The sequence below is a fragment of the Bos mutus genome, chromosome 26 (genome assembly GCF_027580195.1).
Source record: "Bos mutus isolate GX-2022 chromosome 26, NWIPB_WYAK_1.1, whole genome shotgun sequence".
Classification (NCBI taxonomy): Eukaryota; Metazoa; Chordata; class Mammalia; order Artiodactyla; family Bovidae; genus Bos; species Bos mutus.
The window spans coordinates 29651133-29670912 of NC_091642.1; the positions used below are offsets into that span (position 1 = coordinate 29651133).

Consider the following 19780-nt stretch of genomic DNA (forward strand, 5'->3'; position numbering starts at 1 on the left):
CTAAAGCCTCTACCACCTGGCTTCTTCCAGAAAAGCAGGCTTAAGTCAGTTTTGTATGTCCTGACATTGGTCTGGTAGGTGGGGGACTAAATGTTATGGGGAGTGTTGTGTACTGTGGCTGCTGTCCTGGCTAGAGTGGTCTGGGGCCTCCCTGAAGGTCCTGGGAAGTCAGTTTTTCAGATCCCTCCTAGGCCAGGCTAGTTTGGAAGCTGGGAAGTCTTGGCTTCAAGCACCACAGAAGATCCTGGTCCAATTACTCATAGAATGCTCCAATCTCTGCAGCTTGCTGGGTAAGGTCCTAGAACCCCAAACTTCTAGCAGATGTGTATACCCCTACAATGGATCTGCACACCCCACCATCATGTACTCCAGCAGTGTACAATTAATTATACCCACTAACACAGCACCATACACACTCACCGCAGGGACATGTCATCCACAATGATACATATTCCCCATTAATTCACTCCCCCAATTATATACAATCCTAGACAAGTATCACTCATACAATGAAATACACCTCTAACACATGATTACATACATACAATTATAGATGATATACAGCCATAAACATTCATACATTTAACACAAAAATAGATTCATAATGAAAAACTAATACGTACTCTCACAAATATTAGCCCCTGATTCACTAATAATCACGGATGTTGGTGGGTGATTATACAACTACCCAAAAAGCCACATTTACACATGATCACACACATACCAATACAAGTCTGTATATATAATGGTAGTTTCGATTCACAACTGAAGCAAAATAAGCACACACAACTGCATACAAAATCACACACTTGAACACTTATTATACAAACACTCATTGTCAGTATAACATCCCGATTGCCCACACCATCACAAACACAGAGTGCACACACGTAACTCTCACTCCCAAAGACAAATCTTGAGCACTAACTGTCCCGGGAGACACTGGCTCTCCCAACTTGTCTCACTGCTGCCTTCTCTTCATTTCTCCTCCTCCTTCTTTCCTCTTTCCAGAACCTGACAGTCCTGACCCCAAGATGTCCTTCAAACTTAAGTATGAGGGGCTGCCCTGGCTGCACCAGCTCACACCAGACCCAAGTAGCTGCAAGGTGCTGGGCTCAGCAAGGAGCAAGCAGCCTTGATTCCGGATTCAGAGGGTTTTATTATTATTTTTCACATAAATTACACAAGCACTTTATAAAAAGGTTACACAGAAAACACCTTATAAGTGCATAACTTAAACCCCCCCCCCCCTACGAACAGGATCTGGAGAAATAGGCTTTTTGTGTGGAAACCTGCCTGTGCGTACCTGGGTGCGGCTAGGGTGTGTGATAGGAGTCTGGCAGGCCAAGTGACGCTGTTGTGGCTGTTGTGTGTGCGATGGTGTGTCACAGTGTGACTGTGGCCTTGTATTTGTGAGAAGTGCCATGCTGTTCAGAATGAATCTGGGCCACCCCTGATCCTAAGGGCCAAGGGAGTGAAGACTATGACCCTGTGTGTGCAAGACACTCTGCCATAGGGCCCCTGTGACTGTGGGGAGACACTAGGAGGGACAGTGAAATCACGTCCGTGTGGGCCGGCTACTACCGGGAGTGGAGAACAGAGAGGGCGGTCTTCCCAAGGCAAGTTCAAACGACAGCTCATGCTGTCCTTTAGGGACCCCACCAGCTCTTCTTCCACCACCTCTTCTGCCTTTCTCAGTCCCACGTTAAAAATCATAATAAAATAAAATAGACGCTAACGGAGGACTCTGAACAGTTCCAGCAGGCGCGGGACCGCGTAGGCATCTGGGAGACGGCGGCGCGTCCCTTTCCTGCGCGCTCTCTTCTTCTTTTCCACCCCAAAGAGAACGGCGTCCGCTCGCGGGCCGGTGCGGAGGGGCGCCGCGATCCCCGGAGGCGTGCAGTCTGAGGCGGAGGGCAGGCGAGAGTCCTGGCTCTCGGGGGGCCTCGAGACCCCTTGGCTGGGCCCGGGTCTCGGGTCTCTCAGAGAGTAGCAGACAGGCTCACTCGCAGGCCGACGCCACGGACGTGACGCTGGTGATCTTGGTCGAGTCGTCAGACCACGGCTGCAGGTTCTGCAGGGCGAAGAGCGAGGAGTTGTGCACGCACAGCGGGTCCGCGGGCAGAGGCTGAGCCAGGCTCTTCTGGAAGGCCTCCTGCTGCAGCTGCAGGAGGATGCGGTTTGCCTGCTGCCTCTCGGCCTCACGCTCCTCCGCAGTCTGCCGCCTGCACCGGGGACAAACCGTTACCCACGCTTCGGGTGCGCTCCCGGGAGACCGCCTGGGAGAGCGCAGCTCCCCCTCTCGGACCCCAATTCCAGCTGGGGGCCCTTGAAAACACTCCCCTAACTTGAGGGTTCTGACTCCGACAAAGACTGGAAACCACCAAAGTAGATAGGGGGTACTCTGGGGGAGCTGTAGGGAGATCCGCTAGGCCCAAGCAGTTGGGGCTCTCTGGCTCCAGGCAGGGCCCACACCCTCACTGGCCTTGGAAGGCACAAGCAGGGCTAGGGTGGCATTTTGCCTCTCCCCAGACTCGAGGAAGACCAGGAGCCTTCCCAAGTCTGAGCGGTCTCACCCTCCCCATCAGTCCAGGGCAGAGGCAGGGACCAGTGGATGTGAGCTGCCACGATGGACCTCTTCACCCCCTTTCTCTCTGAGAATCTCTCCCAGACTTCAGACCTCCTGTGCCAAGCCCTGTGCCGGCCGGGATTCCCGCCGGACCAACTGGCTTCCTCCGAGGCGGTCCAGGGAGGCGATGACTCACTTATTCCATTTAATGCCTCCCCTCCACCCAGTCAACTGAGATCAAACGTCTGTCTCTAAGGTGGACAGACCTAATGGGAGTCCCCGGGGCCTCCAGAAGCAATTTGTAGGCGATCGATGAAGGCGAGCGAAGCCAGCGAGAGGGCCTCTCCCAGCAGCGGACGCCGACCTTCTTCTCGCCGCCCTTTCTTGCCTTTTCGCTCTGTCTCTCGTCTGCCCGTTCTTTCCTGAATTTCAAACTATTTCTCTTCTTTAGGCTGTGTGTCTTTTTCTCTGGTTTTTCTCTCACCCCACCCCTTTCCTTCTCTCAGAATTTAAGGGAATTTGTTTGAAACGAAAATGAAGGTTTCCCTAATCTATTGCTTTCCTTTATTATACATAAGACTTCTTCGCCTCCAGGGAAGTCCACTTTATGTTTTATTTTCTCCCTGGGTGGGGTGTTTATCTTTGCCCCCACCTTGTGTATCAGTTTCTCTAAGCCTGCTATACTATTTTCTCTGTGCGCTCACCCCACGGGCTTGCCTGACTCCCTCCCCTAGGCCGTAGCCTCGGATCTGCCTTGGGAACCCGAGTGCGTTCCCCCCTCCCCCATCCAGTCCTTGCTCCCTCCCTAGCTTTCCAGAGGTCTGAGCTGCGTCCCCCACCCCTTCCCCAGCAGCAGGAATGTGGGGAGAGGGGGAACAGACTCGCGGGGCAGTGGCTTCCTTTGTGGCCACGGTGGCGGAATCTCAGGCAGATTCCTCGCCTTCATTCAGAAAAAGAGGAAACTCCAATTCCTTCCTCCGGGCCCAGGCCCTCCCTGCCCGGCGCCGGGGACTTCTCCCAGACTCTCTTGCTCTCCCGCCTGAGACCTGAGCTAGCAAGAAACTCCCGGCGTGTGTGGAACCAGCAGGCGGGCCAAATGTGCGGGAGGATGCAGGGGTGCAAAAGGGTTCAACCGAAGAAAGTGCCTGCTTGTGGGGAAAACGAGTGTAGCTGTGGGTGTGTGACGGGATAAGAGAAAATGTTTCTCTCTTACACACACATACCCATCTGTTCCTGATTGATCCCCCTTTCAGTGGGACCCTCGGAAACCCCGCCGCAGGCGGCGCAGATTGATTTTCCCCTTCCCGGGTGGGGGACCTGCTGCGCCCAGGCCAGGCGTCTAGGGAGGAGGGAGACAGCAGGGCCCAGGCTCGCGGTCTGGGGCCCCAGGCGCTCTAGCAGGAGCCCCGGCTGGGGCGCAGAAACAGAGAGCGTGCTATTCTGCCTCCGGTCTCCAGGATAGAAGAGGCATGTACGCGTAAGTCTGCGCAAACAAAAAGTCCCTCAGGACTCGCTGATCTCGGAAGCCCAGACGGCGTAGACTGCTTAAATCCAGACGTATACCCCAAGCAGCGGCAGAGACCAGCCGCGTCTACCACCGCACTGAGTGTGCCGGCCAGAAAGCCAGAAAGCAAAACAGAGGGGGCTCTCCGGCCCCATCCAGTCATCGGCCACGGTTGCTTCCCACTCCCCTCGAGCCTAGCAGAGCGGTCCGCTCCTCCGAACCAGAACCATCCATCGGAAGGCAGGGATCGAAGGAGTGTGAACTCCCCAGGAGAGGCCTGGAGCCAGAGACTGTGCCGCCCACGCCCCGCCAGCTCACCTCCACTTTGTCCTCCGGTTCTGGAACCAGGTTTTGACTTGCGCGTCGGTCATTTTGAGCGCCTTGGCCAGGGCGGCGCGCTCGGCCGAGGCCAGGTACTTCTGGCGGTGGAAGCGCTTCTCCAGCTCGCAGATCTGCAGGCGCGTGAAGGACGTGCGCGGCTTCTTCTTCTTGGGGGGCGTCCGATTCTGATAGGGGTGACCTATACGGCGTGTTACAGTGAAGGGTGAGAGGGCCACTGGAGCGGGAGAGACAGACAGACGGCAGAGGCAAGCGGCAGAGCGTCAGGAGGCGTCCCAGGCCCGACACCCCGCGAGTCAGCGAGCCCAGCGGCTAGACCCCAGAAGCAGGGCGGTGGTCCTCCTGTCAGCCCTCAGCTCAAGCCTGTGGCCTGAAATGGCCCCCCACCCAGCGGCCAGCCGGGCCGACTCCGCAGCCTCTGCCACCACAGAGGCCTCCCTAGCCCTGGGCTCCTATGTGCCCATCAAACACAGATGCAGTCTTTTTGAGGGGCATGTCTGAGGCGAGCTAAAGGTCGCATTCCCCCCATAGCCCCAGGCCTCCAGCCTCAGAGAAGCTGCTCAACAGTAAGAGACCATCCTTGGTCAAGGCCAGGAATCCTGGATCCTGCCCTGAGGCCTCCATTACACACCAACATACAGACACATCACATACAACAGGGGACAAATGAGAGATCTATAAACCCAGAAAAGCTAACACAGACGACAAGCACAGGCACAGAGACAGATGCCTAAGGTGACAGCCATAAACTCCTTCCGAGCCTTCTTTGGGGCTGAAGCAAGGTTAGGGCAGGCTGTGGCTCCCCTCAGTGGGCTATGTGGAGTACCTTTCCACCACTGGGTTCCCAGTGGTTCCAGGCTGGGGGGGCTGGTGGTGCTCCATCAGGGCCCTTTAAGATTAGCTTGGCCTGGCTGGGGGAGTAGGACGGGGCACTAGGCCCTGCCTCCCCAGGACTGAGAGGACTTGGGCTGGGGCACAGGGGCCCTTCTTGAGGCCCAGAGCGAATGGATCTTCTGCTTTCCTCCACCTCTCTTTGCCACTGACCAGAATCTGGGCCAACGTTTCAAGGCTGGAACACGACGCTAGCCCAGGGTCTAGCTCTTAACTGCCTATTCCCCTTCCACCGTTGGGCCCTGGAGCCCGAGCCCCACGGGAATCCCACGTCGTGGTCGATCTAGGCAGCGGCCTCTGCCTCCTGCTTCCTCTCTCTCTAAGGCCCCGCCGGGAACCCAGGCTCAACTCAGGGCTGTTTCCCAGCGGACTTGGGGGCCTGGCCTGGCTGGAAGATCGCAGTCTCGCATCCAGGGAACGCTAGGGGCGGCGGGAAGTGAGGCGGCGTGGAAAAGGACCCGCTCAGGAGCAAAAGCTGAGTGCCGTGAGCGGAAGCAGGAGCGGAGGGAGCCGAGGCGAGCAGAAGCAAGGCGCAGAGTAGGCAGCGGAGAGGAGGGCAGACTGCCGCGGCCGAGTGCGTTATCGTCCCAGGGGTTCTTTCGGCTGCCGATCGATCACGGGCCTGGCCGGTGCATTATTCACTCCAGAGGAAACGAGGCTGGGCCCAGAGCGGAGGACGCCGAGCCCGGACAGAACGAAAATGAAGCAGGCAGCTCAGCCTAGTCGCTGCCACTGACCCGGACGGGGCCCGCAGTCCGGGAAGAAAGGCCGGCCAGCTCTGCGGCTTAACTCCGGCTCACGGTCTCTATCGGGTCGGGCAGTGCGACGGGCACTGGACCTTGGAGCGCGAAATGTGTGTGCCTGTGTGTGTGTGTGTGTGTGTGTGTGTAGGGAAAGGAAGGTGGGGAACCTGTTTTCCTTGAGTCTGATTCTGGGGTTCGCCGCCTCGGCCAGACAACGTCTGCCAGGACGGAAGAAACAGTTTGTTCACTTCGCGCCCCTTTCTCCAAGATCCCCGAGCCCCAAAGGCCGGCAGAAGGTAGTACCGACGCTACAACCCCTTCCCTTCGCCTGACCGGCCCAGGGACTCCGAGAAGGGATCAGGGAGAACTTCTCAGAGTACGGGGTCCTGTGGGAGAGACGAAGAGGGGCCCAGGCTTGGAGAACTCTTCCAGCGAGTCGATTCCGCGAGAGAGGCGGCGGGTGGCAGAACTTGGGGGAAGCACCCAGAGGAGCCAGGCGGCCGGGCGCGCAGAGGGGGCTGCGGGGAGCCCCGGGGCGGAGGAGGGGTAGAGGAGAGCCGGGGCCGCGGCCAGGCGGGGCGCGCGCGGGCCGGACTCACCTGTGAACCTGTCCTTTGTGTATCTGCGGTTACTCTCCATCCAGGGGAAGGTGAGGCCGGTGAGGTTGTTGACGCCCGGCACGGCAGGCACGGAGGGCACGGTGGGCAAACCGGTAGCCAGAGGTTGAGGGTGGGCCACCGCTCCAGCTAGCGGCCTGTGCGCAGGCACTCGGATCACTCCCGCAGCACTCAGCGTGCCCCCACCGCCGCCTCCACCCCCGCCGCCGCCGCCGCCGCCACCGGGACCGGGGCCGCCCGCCAAGGCCATGTTCACGTTGTAGGAGCCGGCCAGCGGGCCCATGCTGCACGCGCCGCCGCCGCCGCCCGCCGGGCCACCGGGGCCACTCGGGCCTCCAGCGCCATAGGCCCCCGTGCCCCCGGCCCCTGGCCCGGCTGCGGGGCCCCCGCCGCCGTAAGGGTAGGCGCCTCCAACCAAACACCCAAGGCCGTATTCTCCGTCCTGGAGGCGCGAGGAGGGCCCCATGCAGCCGCCCTGGTCTGGGCTGTTGAGGATCTGGTCGATGCCAAAGCTGATGGGCTCCGCGTGGCCCGGGTGGAGATGGTGCGGACCCAGGTGCTCCATGCTGGCCCCCGACCCCGGCCCCGCGGAGGGGGGGGCCTGGGCGGTGGCACTCGCGGTGCTTGGCTCGGGGACAGCGCGCGGCGGCGCGGAGGCGGCAGCGGCTCCTGGCTGCGTGGAGACTTGGAGGCGAAGTGCGCAGAAGGGCTAAAGTGGGCGGGGGGGAGGGGAAGGAGAAGAGGGGGCGCCGTATTCTTCCCCTCTCCGGCTGCTCCTTCCCCTCTCCGGCTGCTCGGTCGCTGTTGACTCTGGGACATCAATCACCGGGCGAAAAAGCCCGGTGCGAGCTAGCCTCTCAGTTTCGGCCGGGTCTCTCCATTGGCTGTGAGCGGAGAGGAGCGGGGTGAATGACAGCGCGGGGGAGGGGCGGAGAAGGCGAGAGGAAAGCCTGGAGCGGAGACAGATGTAGGAGCCAAAGACGGAGGGACTGAGACCGAAGCTCAGAGAAGTAGTTCAGGAAGAGAGGGAAGAGGCGAACCAGAGGCTTCAAAGGAGAAAGAGAATAGGAGGCTGGCATTCCCAGAGACGGATAGACAGATGGCCCCAAGGAGGTGGAGGTCAGAGCCCTCTTCCCCGCCTGACAGGAGCCACTCCCTCGCTTAGAATTGGGCCAGAGGAGGTAGCCCACCAGGCCTCTGGGGAAGGGGCACCCAGCGCTACTGGAGAATCTCCCCAGGGGCTCAGCCGGGAAGCACCAGTCTGTCAACCAGAAGATTTACTCCCAATTTTGTCTGGCTTGTTAGAAAGTAGAAGGCTGTCTGCTCCCCGGGGTATGCCTCCCAGACAGGAAGGTGAGTTCAGGATTGTCTTTTAAAACAAGGGCTTATAAACAGTGGCTATATGTTTTTGAAAAAGTCAGCAGCAACCTCACCTCAGCCTATTTAGAGAAACTGAGGAAGGGAAACTTCCTGAAAGGCAGTCACAAGTCAGAGGAATTGGCTTGGGGCCTGCTTCCGAGGTGCCCAAGATACCCCCTTTCCTTTTAAATAGAAGTCCCAAAAAGCAGTTTCCACAGTATGCGAATGAATTCAATCAGATTGCTTTCACCAGGACTGGTTATTCCAAGCAAGAAACCTTTGGATTGTAGCAAGGGGAAGGAATTATTTTCTTACTTTTGGAATCTTGGAAGGGAGGCCTAGGGGCTTAAGGCAGTGGGGGCTGGGTATGGTGGGACCAAGATCAGGGAAGTACAGCAGGACAAATTTAGGCCTTTTCAAAGTTTTGCCTGTGGCTGACTGGCTTAGAGCCCAGGAGAGAAGAAGGAAACTCCCTTTTTCTGCTTCCTCTCTTTCTCCTCTCTAGTAGAGAAATGTCTGCTCCCTCCTAGGCGCCAAGCCCTAGTAAGGGCACAGGTTGGATCACTTGGGATCTATTTCTGGTCTAGTTCAGATTCAACAGGTCTTCAGGGAGGGGCTGTCTATCAGACAAGATGCTAGAATGTGGTGGCTCATATTCTACTTAACAAGTCTCATTCCAATCTACTTGCTTTGGCCATATGTGTTACTGTAACCTGAAGAGAGCTCCGTGGAGGCAGAGAATGGTTTCCTCATCTCTGTCCCTCCCTGTGGAGTGCAGCCCCAACCCATGAAATATACTCATCTTGGGTAGATAATGAGTGAAAGAACCTCTTTATGCAACACATATTTTATTGACTATCTACTACGTGTCAGTCGCTGTTCTTGGCACTGGGAAAACAGCAGTGAACAAAACAAAGTTCCTGTCCTCATGGAGCTTATATTTCACAGCATGAGTGAGACAGTAAACAAAGAAGCAAATACAATAAGCCAGACGGTGGACAGTGTTATGTAGGGTATAAACTCTACACCAAGTCTTCAAGACAAGGATTGTTCCCATTTTATGGATTCAAGGAAACCACATTTCAGCAAGGCTAAATGACTCGATTAAGATGGAGGAGCGGGGTTCAACTTGCTTTTAGGGGTTGGCCTGGAGAGCTGGCTGCTGGTTGGTGGCACATTTCTATGGGAAAAACCTTGCTCGGGCTCCAGGCAGGTGGACAAAGGCCCCTCAAGACAAAGCCAAGTATGAAGCTGTTGGTCGTTTGTAAACATTAAGCAGAAACATGAGAAAGAACTCTATTCCCTTGCCAGTTCTCTCCTCTCCACCCTCCCAGTCAGGCATACTGCACCTTTACACAGGAGGTTCCAGAACTTACTTTGGAAGTTGTTTGAACCTGAATGAGTCTCTTGTCTCTTATCTTGAGGGAACTAAAGCAGAGATAAATATAAATATTTTGCTGAGAAACTAGTGTGCCAGGCACTGATCTCATTTAAGACTCACAACAATCTTGTGAAATTAATAGAAACATCCTCAGTTTTAAATAATTAAGAAAACAGAATGAATGTTCATAGCAGTATTATTCATAATGGCCAAAGTGTGGAAACAATTCAGATATCCATCATCTGATGAATGGATAAATTAAATGTGGTATATCCATACAGTGGAATATTGTTCAGCCATAAAAAGGAATTCCTGCTACAATATGGACAATCCTCCAAAACATTAAGTGAAAGAGGCCAGGCAAAAAAAGAAACGTGTAATATGATTCCATTTATATGAACCATCCAGAATAGGCAAATCCTTGGAGACAGAAAGTAGGCTAGTGGAGCTGGGATTGGTGGGGTGGGGGGAGTAGGAATTGGTTGCAAATGCATACAAAGTTTCTATTTGTAGGGGTGGAAATATTCTAGAATTAAACAGTGGTGATGCTTGCACAACTTTGTGAATATAATTTTAAAAACCACTGAATCCTATGAGTTACAAGATATTCTGTGTGATATTATAGGAAATTATATCTCATTTATTATAAAAGGAAACAAAAACTGAGGCTTGAGATGAACAAACTTTCCCGAAGTCCCACAGACAGAAGAGGACTGATCCGGGACCCCCAGATCTGAACTATTTTCTCTGTATGAAGCTGAAAATGATGCAGAAGGAAGCTTCAGCTTCCTATGAGGCTGGGTCCCAATTGCCTTCCTCCTTTTGGTCAAGAAGTCACATTTGGGTCTAACCACAGTTCTGGCTGCTACAGTGAAAACCCTGTCTTTCTGGGTTACCCTTGGAACAGCTCCTCTTTGCCACTCTCTGGTCTGTGCTGGAAATCCCTTGAGTGTTTCTAACTCTCTTCTTTTCTTCTTTCTCCTTTCTCCTCCCTCCAGATGGACTTTACAGCCCCTTTGGCTTTTCAACCCTGTCTGTTCCAACCCTTTGGACATCTGCCTCACTTACCTCCTCAGGTCTGGCACAAGTTGTCCAAGGTACCTTGGAGGAGACTTTACCCTTGCTGGCCCAGCCCAAGGATGGCAGAGGTCACAGTCGCCTAGTAGCCCACTAAGATTGACTCATCAAAACCCAGAAACCCAGGGACGTCCTAACATTCCCCTGCCCTCACAGGTGCCTGCCTGCCTGATGGCTTCAGTGCTTCCCACTCACCTCTCCTTCTATGAGTCAACTTTTATCCCAATCTAGTTCTGAGGTGCTGGTCTCCCCACATCTGGAGTTTTTGAGTACACTTTAACTTCAGCATTTGTCCCCCACTGAGATAGTTGCTGAGGGGCCTGGGTTATTCTCTCAGTCCCATCTCTGCCTAGGAAGATGAAACAAAAGGGTGAGGATTCACTGGGCTTTGCCCCCACCACACCTCCCAGTGTTAGCTGAGCACAATGCTATAGGTTGGCAAGTGTTCTGAAATGGAGGAGGAGACTCACACAGAGCTTATAGCCAGTGCAGCTTCAGTGTTTCCACAGCGCTTTTCCATACCTTGCAGGATAGTCCTTTTAGGAAAGGGCCCCACAAAGCACAGGTGATGTCCTATGCATCTGCAGTCACAATTATCTCATCTCATCTTTCAATAATCCTGTGATGTGGCTTTTATTATCTCCATTTTACAGATGAGAAAACTGACTCACTGAAACCTGGAAAGGGGCAGAGACTGGACTCAAATGCTGCTTTTCTGACTGCATTCATTACTAGCTGCTTTCTCAACACCAAAGTTGGCAGAGGTGGTCTATGCCTTGCAGGAGTACCCTGCACACATCTAGGTGCCTTTAAGCCCTTAGGCCCCCTGGTAATAACACCCCCAACCCCACCGCCATCCCAGACCCCCTCCCCTTGCCTGCAGGATAATAAGTACCTCCAATTAAAAGAAGAGCAGCTGGGACTGAGGCTGGGGCAGGGGGAGGAGAAAAGGGAGGGCTCAGCCATAGGCAGAGGCCTCTTTGGATCCCACCCGGCTCCCTCCCTGCTCAGGGAGAGACCCCTGGGCCAGAGGTTGTCCTTTAGCTTAGGGGTGTTTGTGATAACTTAATTACTTTGTGTTTGTGGGACTGCAACCACAAGGGGAAAGCGGGTATGAAAGTGCATGGCAGTGAGGGTAGCTGTGCACACATACCCAGCATGTCTTTTAGGACTAATTTGTTAATTTACCCAACAGATACATATTGTCTATTATGTATCAGTGTTAGACTGTTGGGATAGTACCCTATTAGGCTGCAAGAAAAACACTTCAGTAAGGGTGCTGTAAGAGATGAAAGGTATCTAGGTCATTTTTACAACTGGATTTGTCTGTGTGAGGCTGGATGTCAGTGAGAAGGCAGGTAAATGTGTTTTCTGTAACAGGATAAGAATGTGTTTCTGTAACTGTTCCTCTATAATGGGCACATTTGATAGGGCAAGACTATACTCCAGCTGTGATAGTGTGAGTGTAACAATGATGTGTGCTGCTGATGGTTTGTGTGCATCTGTGGAAGGGGCTTCTTATTTCTAGTGTAATTATCAGGGAAATAGCCATGTGTTGGCCTGTGGGTGAGGGTGGCAGGAGACAGGGTATGCCCAATAGGCGTTTTGAAGGGAAAGGATGGAACAGGCTGGGAGCTATGTAAAGGCACATGTAGCATAAAGCAGACCATGGGGGTTGGGGGCTGGATTCCCAATACCAAAGGTGTCCCTTCTGCCTTGCTTCCCTGCCTCAGGAAGGGGGCAGAAAATGTCACCATCCATGAAGGAGGCAGGTGAAGCTGGTGACTCAGAGATTTAGAAACCCAGTGAAGGGCACTTCACCTCTGAGGAACCTGGGGGTGAGGGGGTAGGGGAGGTGGTGTTGTCTTTGGGAACCTAGGATGGAGGAGGAGGGATTGAGCAGGTCAGGCTGGTTCCAGTCACACAATTCAGTGATTTTTCAGGGCAGGGAGTGAGGGTTGTCCAGGGTCAGCCCCAGGTGCCCCTACCCAGTCCTTACAGAGTGAGGCCCAAGGACCTCTCCAGCATGGAAGGAAGGCACACGTTTCCCCATCAGTAGAGGAATCCCAAGTCGGTCAAAGACAGAGGGACAGGGGACAGACCTTCCCTGATATTAGACAATCTCAGCTGTCACCTGATTTAGGGGTGAGGACCTTTCTCCTCTTCCTACCCTCAACCCAAAGCCTCCTTGAATCATGGGGTCCTTATGTTCTGGCCTCCCCTCTACACTACCCCCTCTCAGCTTCTGACCAAAAGGAAGCTGTTGGCCCCATCAGCTCTGGGCAGTGAGCTAGGGCCTCAACTTTCTCTGACCAAATCCATCCCAAGGAAAGCCCAGAGACCCTCAGGCCTCACCATCCAGCACTGGTGCCCTTGACTGGGTGTGTCTTCCATGCTAAGTGTGCTCTCAGGAGGAAAGGGTGGTATGGGGGTGGGAGGGCGTAGGGTGGGGGTAAAGGTGGTGTGAGAGAAAATTCAGGGGAAGACAGATATTTGTGGCTTGGTGGGAAGGCTCCAGAGGCACAGTTTAGGAGGGCTTCCCACCAGTGGACCCCAGTAACAAGGGCCCAGGGCCATGGGAACATGCCAGCCTCCCTCATCTTTGGCCTCTGCCCTTGGCCCTATTCATTGACAGGTGAGTCTCTCTGGATCTGAGGAATTTTCTGTGGCAGAGGGCATCCCCTTAGCCAGGCCCTCAGCTGAGGTGCCCAGGAGGGAGTCAGAGCAGAGAGGGCACAGGCCCCCTGCAGGTCAGCTGTCTGAGGACCACCACTGCCTTCTAAGAACCTCCTCCCTGCGCAGAGCTGGCAGGCTCTGTGGACCACCATGGCCAGATCTACCCAGACTCATTGCCACAATTCCTGTCCACTCCTGGAGCAGAGAGTTGGCTTTAGAGGAAGAGCGGACGGAGATCTCCAAGCCCCTGAAAACCCAGACTCCCTGCGGCGGTTGGGTTCATCCCCCGCTGCAGAGGGGAGGCCAGTTGAAGGTCTCACGGTTGCCCCTAGGAGCTAGGGCTGCCTTGGCAGGAACAGGTCTGGGAGTTCTGAAGGCGGTCAGGGCACATTGTCAGAAGCTGCACGCATCTGTGGATCCCATCACGATGCTCTGGCAAAGGAAAACCTGGCTGGCTGGAAGCCTGCCATCAGTGAGAGTGTCTGACCGCCTCGGCTGTAGCCTCCGTGCCAGCCTGGTGGTTTGGGAAGCATCCTCAAATAAATGAATTGAGCTGGAGTTCAGGTTTGAAGTTAACTCTCAAATCTCTTCCTCCATCAGAAAACACGGGGTGGGGTAAGGGGGAGATGAATTCGGCCTGGAAGACCCAGCTGCTCCCACTGTTGGCGCTGGTGCTGGTGGTGCCGGCAGTGGGGTGATGTGTTCCACACTGTCCTGACTGCACTTGGACCCCCGCATGTACACTGATGGTCACGGACAGACATCATCGAATGCCCACTACCTGAGGGTTTCCAGATAACTCCTTGGCGCAGACACAACACCCTCTGGCGCCCAGACTTACAGACCCACACTCACTCTCGCGCACAAAACACAGACACTCCTGTGCGCAATCCCCGCAGATGCTCACAAAGCCTCCTTCTCCCATTCGTATTCAGGTGCCCACAGACACAGGACACATTTTGCACAGATTCAAAACCAAACCAAACCTCTCCCTTCGTGCACACAACCCCACAGGTCACACGGACGCCAGTCGGCAGAAAGGCTGCGAACCTACAGGTACACTCTCTTCCTCGCAGACCCTCCTGCTCAGGTAAGACCCACCTCCCTCCCTTCACTGCACACCCCCAGACGGGCCATTTGGGGCCCACCAGCAGCCAACTGTTTTCCAACTTTTGCAGGGAAGCCAAGGTCGCCCTCTCTCAGGGAGGGCGGGATACGGAGCCGCAGGTGCCGGCAAGGGGGGTGGGGAAGCCAAGTTGAAGCGGGAGGGACGGTATCCATATGCATGGGCTCTGCGCTCGAAGAGCAGCTGCCCAAAGCTGAGCCCCAATGGGCCCAGAGTTGCGGGCAGGCGGCGGCGACCCAGCTAATTGAATTAGGCCGGCCAAGCCCTGCCACCCGCGCCACCCGTGTCCGCTCTGCCATCCGCCCCAGCCGCCGCAGGCGCTCGTTGGGTGCCAAGGGACGGATTGAGGGAGGGAGGCACTCCCGCCTGAGCCGCTGCCTCAGGCAGCCTCTCCCCCTGGAAATAATCCCATTGTCCCGGGGGCTACGTGGGGCGCTGGGTGCCGGGATCCCCAACTGGACTGCGACGCTGTGATGAATGGGATGGCGGCGAGGGAGCGGACACAGGGAGGGGCCGCGGCCCTTCTCCGCCCACTCTTCTCTCGGTGCTCAGCTGCCTTCCTCTGCGCCCCTTCCGCCTCAAAGTGGGGGCAGGAGAGGGAGGGAGGGGAACCTGCCGCTGGACATGAGACCAGTTGGATGCTTCAGTGAGGGAGGTGGGTGCAGTCTGCGTGGGTGTGGGGTGAATGAGTGGGTGGAGGGTTGCAGCCCACTCCAAGTGCGCAACAGCATGGAGAGCTGTGAGCACCTCCCCGCCCTGTAGGTGCAGTGCTGGCCATGTGTGGGGGGCTTAAGGGTAGAGTGTGGAGCTGTATGTGAGTGAGGTGTGAGTGGGGTGTGTAAGGACACCCAGCCCCCACTACTGGGAGCCACGCGGACCCCAAGGCCCTATCTGGAAGCGCCTGCCTAGGAATCTGCCTTCCTCTCCTCCTAGACTTCCAGGGAGTCTCACCTCACGGGGGTTGAGAGACCCGCCAGAGTCCACACCACCAGAACTGACAGTGTGGTTTCTGACCCTGCACTTCTGCTCCCCTCCCCCATCTTTCTGGACAACCGTTTCCAAGCACCGGCATCTTTTTGTTCAGCTTTTCTCCTACCCTGACATACTCTAAATCTCGGCTGATCCAGTAACCACACGCAGCCTTTTGAGGTCTGACTCCCAGTGCTCTCCCCACAGGTGCCTGAGAAATAACTCTTGCCCTAGGCCTGGGACTCCCAGGGCTGGAATCAGGTCTCTGTGTCCGTCCTAAACTGCCCCGTGCCTCCTGCCCCTTAACTGTACAGTGGGCAGGGTCCCAGCTTGCCCCCCAGCGCTGGCACACACCTATCTACTGGTGCTCCAACACCAGTGAGACTTCCTTGTCTTGTGAGCTCAAGAGCTGTGGAGACTGGGATGTTCAGGGGTTGGGGGCACACGGCCATGCTTCCAAGTCCCTTTGGGGCAAGTTTGCACCCTTGCCTCCTCCACCCAGAAATAGGAGACCTGGGGCTGGCCCCAAATGTTGGGGGGGGGGTGGTGTCCTAAGGATTGAGCCACGGGACCCAAGGAAAGCAGAAGAGAGCCACCGCCCTGGGTCTGCAGCTGGTGTTGAGGATCATCCAGTGGCCAACACTGCCCCTGAGACTCTGCCACAGCCAGGACCCCCACCCCAGCCAGGACTCCCACCTGCTGCTGCCTTCCACTGCTGCCCACTGAGCTTTGACAAATCCTCAAGGCTATGCTGTGAAGGTAGAGTTCCTGGGTATCCAACTAGGGTGAGGGGAGCCAAATCTGGGGGCCTTGGGCCCAGCAGAAGTTTCGTGTGTGTCCAGGAGGGCAGCGACTAGGACCTTCTAGAGGAGGGCCACTAAGGGGATCAGTGGCTGTCACCTCTGTTCACAACCCCCTGCCTTGCTGCCTGAGGCTAGGGAGAGACGGTGGGGGTGGGGGGCTCAGGGTGGGCCACCTTGAAAGACCTCGGCACCCACATTGCTCACTCCCACAGCCCATGGCCAGGCCTCAGCAGCCCACGCTGTGTTTCCCGGGACTTTTACTGCAGCACCAAGATGAGCAGTGACGTCCCCTTCTCCCCTTTCATAAATATTGCATCTTCCCAATGCAATTACAGGAGACGGAGCGGCATGAGTGTTTACTAAATAAGATTATGGGGTAATGCTAATGCCGTTTATGTCTACGCTCTGACACCAGACAAACTCCCTATTAATAACCTCTCAATGAGGCTTGAGGCTCAGAACTCGGGGGCTGCCGGCCGTGCTTGGTAAGAATGGCCACAGCATGCTGCCCGCACTTAGGGGCTCCACCAGCCTGCCCCTCTCCCTGGGATACCAAGACCATCCTGCTCTCCAGACCTCCTGGCTTGGAGCTCTCCTTGTCTGGAGGCAGCCTCACATCCACCCACAAGCCAGGAACCTCATTGGACACCCTCATTTCTTCCACTTAATTTCTTTATCAGCAAGTTTGGTCCCAGCTGGCACCCCACCCCTCTCCTCTGACTCCACACTGTTGGAAGAGCCCAATTCTCTCCCCCTACAGGGTGTTCAAAATTTCCCAGGTGGCGTTAATGGTAAAGAACCCGCCTGCCAATGCAGGAGACACAGGTTCGATCCCTGGATCAGGAAAATCCCCTGGAGGAGGAAATGGCAATCCACTCCAGTATTCTTGCCTGGAGAATCCCATGGACAGAGGGGCCTGGTGGGTCCATGGGGTCTCAAAGAGTTGGATACAACTGAGGGACAGAACACTCAAAGGGTGTCCAGGGCATGTTCTTCCCTGGCTTAGGAACCTCTTACTGTTGTCTATGGGAAACTCAAAACCCCTCATCCCCGCCATTCAAGGCTCTTAATTTACTTTCCACTCCAGCAACTCCCCCAGTTGCTGGATACTGTTAGCCTTTTTAATAAATGTTAAGAGAGAGAAATATTCTCTCACCTTCCTGCTTGCACCCAACTGTTGGGTGCTATGCTCTGACAACACCCATCTCCCCCAGTGAAAATAATAATAATAAAAGGAAAGGAAATTCCCAATCCTACTTTGAAGTTCTGGCTCCCGTGACATTCTCCAGGCATAATTCATGAGGCCCTCGTGGGATCGATAGTATGTGTATTTTAAAAATTACCTTTTCTGTTGTTGTTATTCACCTGGAGTCACGGAGGCATGGAGTGAAGTCTCATCTGCACTGCTTTACAAATGTGAATTGGAACAGATTCATGAACTTCTCTGGCCTATGCTTTTTTCAGGCACAGTGGACTCTGCCTTTAATTTCAACAAGCTACTGTCAGAGTCAGTATAAAGATGAAACATTGTAAGTGTCCTAATTCATCCAGTGTATCTCTGCTTTACCATCTTTCTTATTGCATTGACACTTACATGAAATGTTTGTCATCGCTACGGGTCTGGGAGTCATTGAAACTGAATATTTGTCAAACCCACCTCAGTTTCCCAGTCCCAGCAGGTGAACTCCTCAGACATACTGGATGCCTTCTCCTTGCCTCCCTAACTCCCCTCCTCTTGAGTCTTCTTCAGAGTCCAGCTGAGAGGGTATGACCAAGGCATTAGAGGTAAGTTCTGTAAAAATAGAACATCGACACAGCAGAAAAGTGTGGACAGGGTTTCAGGTGAGGCAAACCCGGGACTTCCCTGGTGGTCCAGTGGTTAAGAATCTGCCTTCCAGTTCAGGGGTTTGGTCCCTGGTCAGGGAGCTAAGATTCCACCAGCTACAGAGCAACTGAGCCAGTGTACGGCAGCTACTGAGCCCACGTGCTCTGGAGCCCGTGTGCCACCACTAGAGAGAAGCCTGTGCACCTCAGTGAAGACTCCACATGCGGCAGCTAAGACCCAACACAGCCAATAAATAGATAAATAAAATAGAAAAGAGAGGCAGCCCCTTGCTTCAGGCCTTGCCCTGGTACAGGCTGGTCATTAACACAGCCCTGGATTCTTCTTGGCCTTCAACTCAAAAGACATTCATGCCCGAAGACCTCAGTAATAAGGGACCAGGGAAGGGCTGGGCAGCCTGCATGCTCAGTATAAGTTTCCCCGCCTCAGAGGCCTCCCCCCCTTTCTCCTTCCTCCACCATCCCTCTGAAGTCAGCGAAACCATTGAGCAGCTTCTGGAAGAAGGCCTTTGCCTTTGGAGAAGGCAGAAGGGCAAGGGGAGCTGGCAAGACCCCCTCCTAGGCCTCCTGGAGCCTCTCTCCCCTCCCCCAACCTCTCCACCAAGGCCTAATAGTCTTTAGCTCAAAAGGCCATTAGGTCTGGGGGCCCGGGGCCTGAAGGATGGGGGAGGGGAGCCATGCTTAACCATATTCTCCAGTCCCCTTAAAACTAGGGTTACCCCTGGCCAGACCAGCACATACTTATCACCAACTTTGACCTGCCATTCTTGCCCTGGGCTGCAAGTGACTTTGCTGAATTCTGCAAATTGGTCTGAATCTGGAGCACTTCGGACTTCCCACAGCATCCCTTCACTTGGTTTCAAAGCCTCAGACTTGATTGTCTTTCCTCTTTTCACTTTCTGTCCACCCTACCTCTCTTGTCCCGCCTCCCCGTTGCTTCTTTTCTTAGTGTTCTTGGTACAGGAAATCTTCCTCAGCAGACCTTCTGCCCACTATGTACATGTGTGCACACAAACACACACAAATTCAGGGGTACATGTAGACGTTCACTCTCAAAAACACAAACACAAACCTTTGAGCTTAAGACATCAGGCTGTCATTGAAGCCCCGGGTTCACCTACTCACACATTCATCTCTGCTATCTTCCACCCAAAAAGCATGCACTCAGAGATGTATCCAACCACACACATTGGCCTGTTCACACCAAAGGACACACAAACACAAATATGCATCCACTCAACATGCCAAGCGTGGTTATCACAGTTTATGCTGCCACCAAATCTTCCAGAGCTTGCCAGGGAATTGCCGTATTTTATTCCTGTTGGGAATTCTGTATACATCTGTGTAATGTCCGCGCAGCATGTTTGGGGCTGGAACAGTTGTACGACAGGATGGATGAAAACCACTCCCCGGAAGGTCCCTGAGCTCTGAGTCATCCCAGAGAACCTGGAGAAGGAGGAGGAGCAGAGATCCGAGTGAGGGGTGTGGTCCGCTCGTCGGAATCAGAACCTGCCCATCACCTGTGCTCTGTAAACCAGCAGAAGATCCTGAGGCAGGAAGTAGGAGCCAGTGGGTAACGCCAAAGGGGCGTGGACTTCAAAACAGGAAAGGAAGGAGCTATTGGGGCCTCTAAGTTCCAAAAAGCACAAGGTAAAAATGGCATTTCCCTTGGGGGTGGGCTACATGGGCTCTGGTGAAGCCAGGACTGACTGTGGCCAGGAAGAGCAGCGAGGCTACACCACCGCAGTTGGTTTCCATTTCGGTGTGTTTCAAGAACACCAATCAGGGCAAAAAGAAATGGACTAGGGTAAAGAGTGGGGTTTCAAGGAGTCAAGTATAATGGAAAGATCAAAGGCATTGATTCAAATTCTCCTGCCACTCTAG

General features: G+C 54.7%; 1 protein-coding gene across 1 annotated transcript; it reads right to left on the reverse strand.

The window, feature by feature from the left end:
• Positions 1-1179: 1179 nt before the first annotated feature.
• Positions 1180-7354, reverse strand: TLX1 (T cell leukemia homeobox 1). Its single transcript, XM_005888121.2, has 3 exons — positions 6646-7354; positions 4392-4593; positions 1180-2225 (listed from the first exon to the last, which is right to left on the reverse strand). Exons 1-3 carry the CDS (start codon positions 7226-7228, stop codon positions 2003-2005), a joined length of 1008 nt encoding a protein of 335 aa, XP_005888183.2. The 5' UTR covers positions 7229-7354; the 3' UTR covers positions 1180-2002.
• Positions 7355-19780: the final 12426 nt, after the last annotated feature.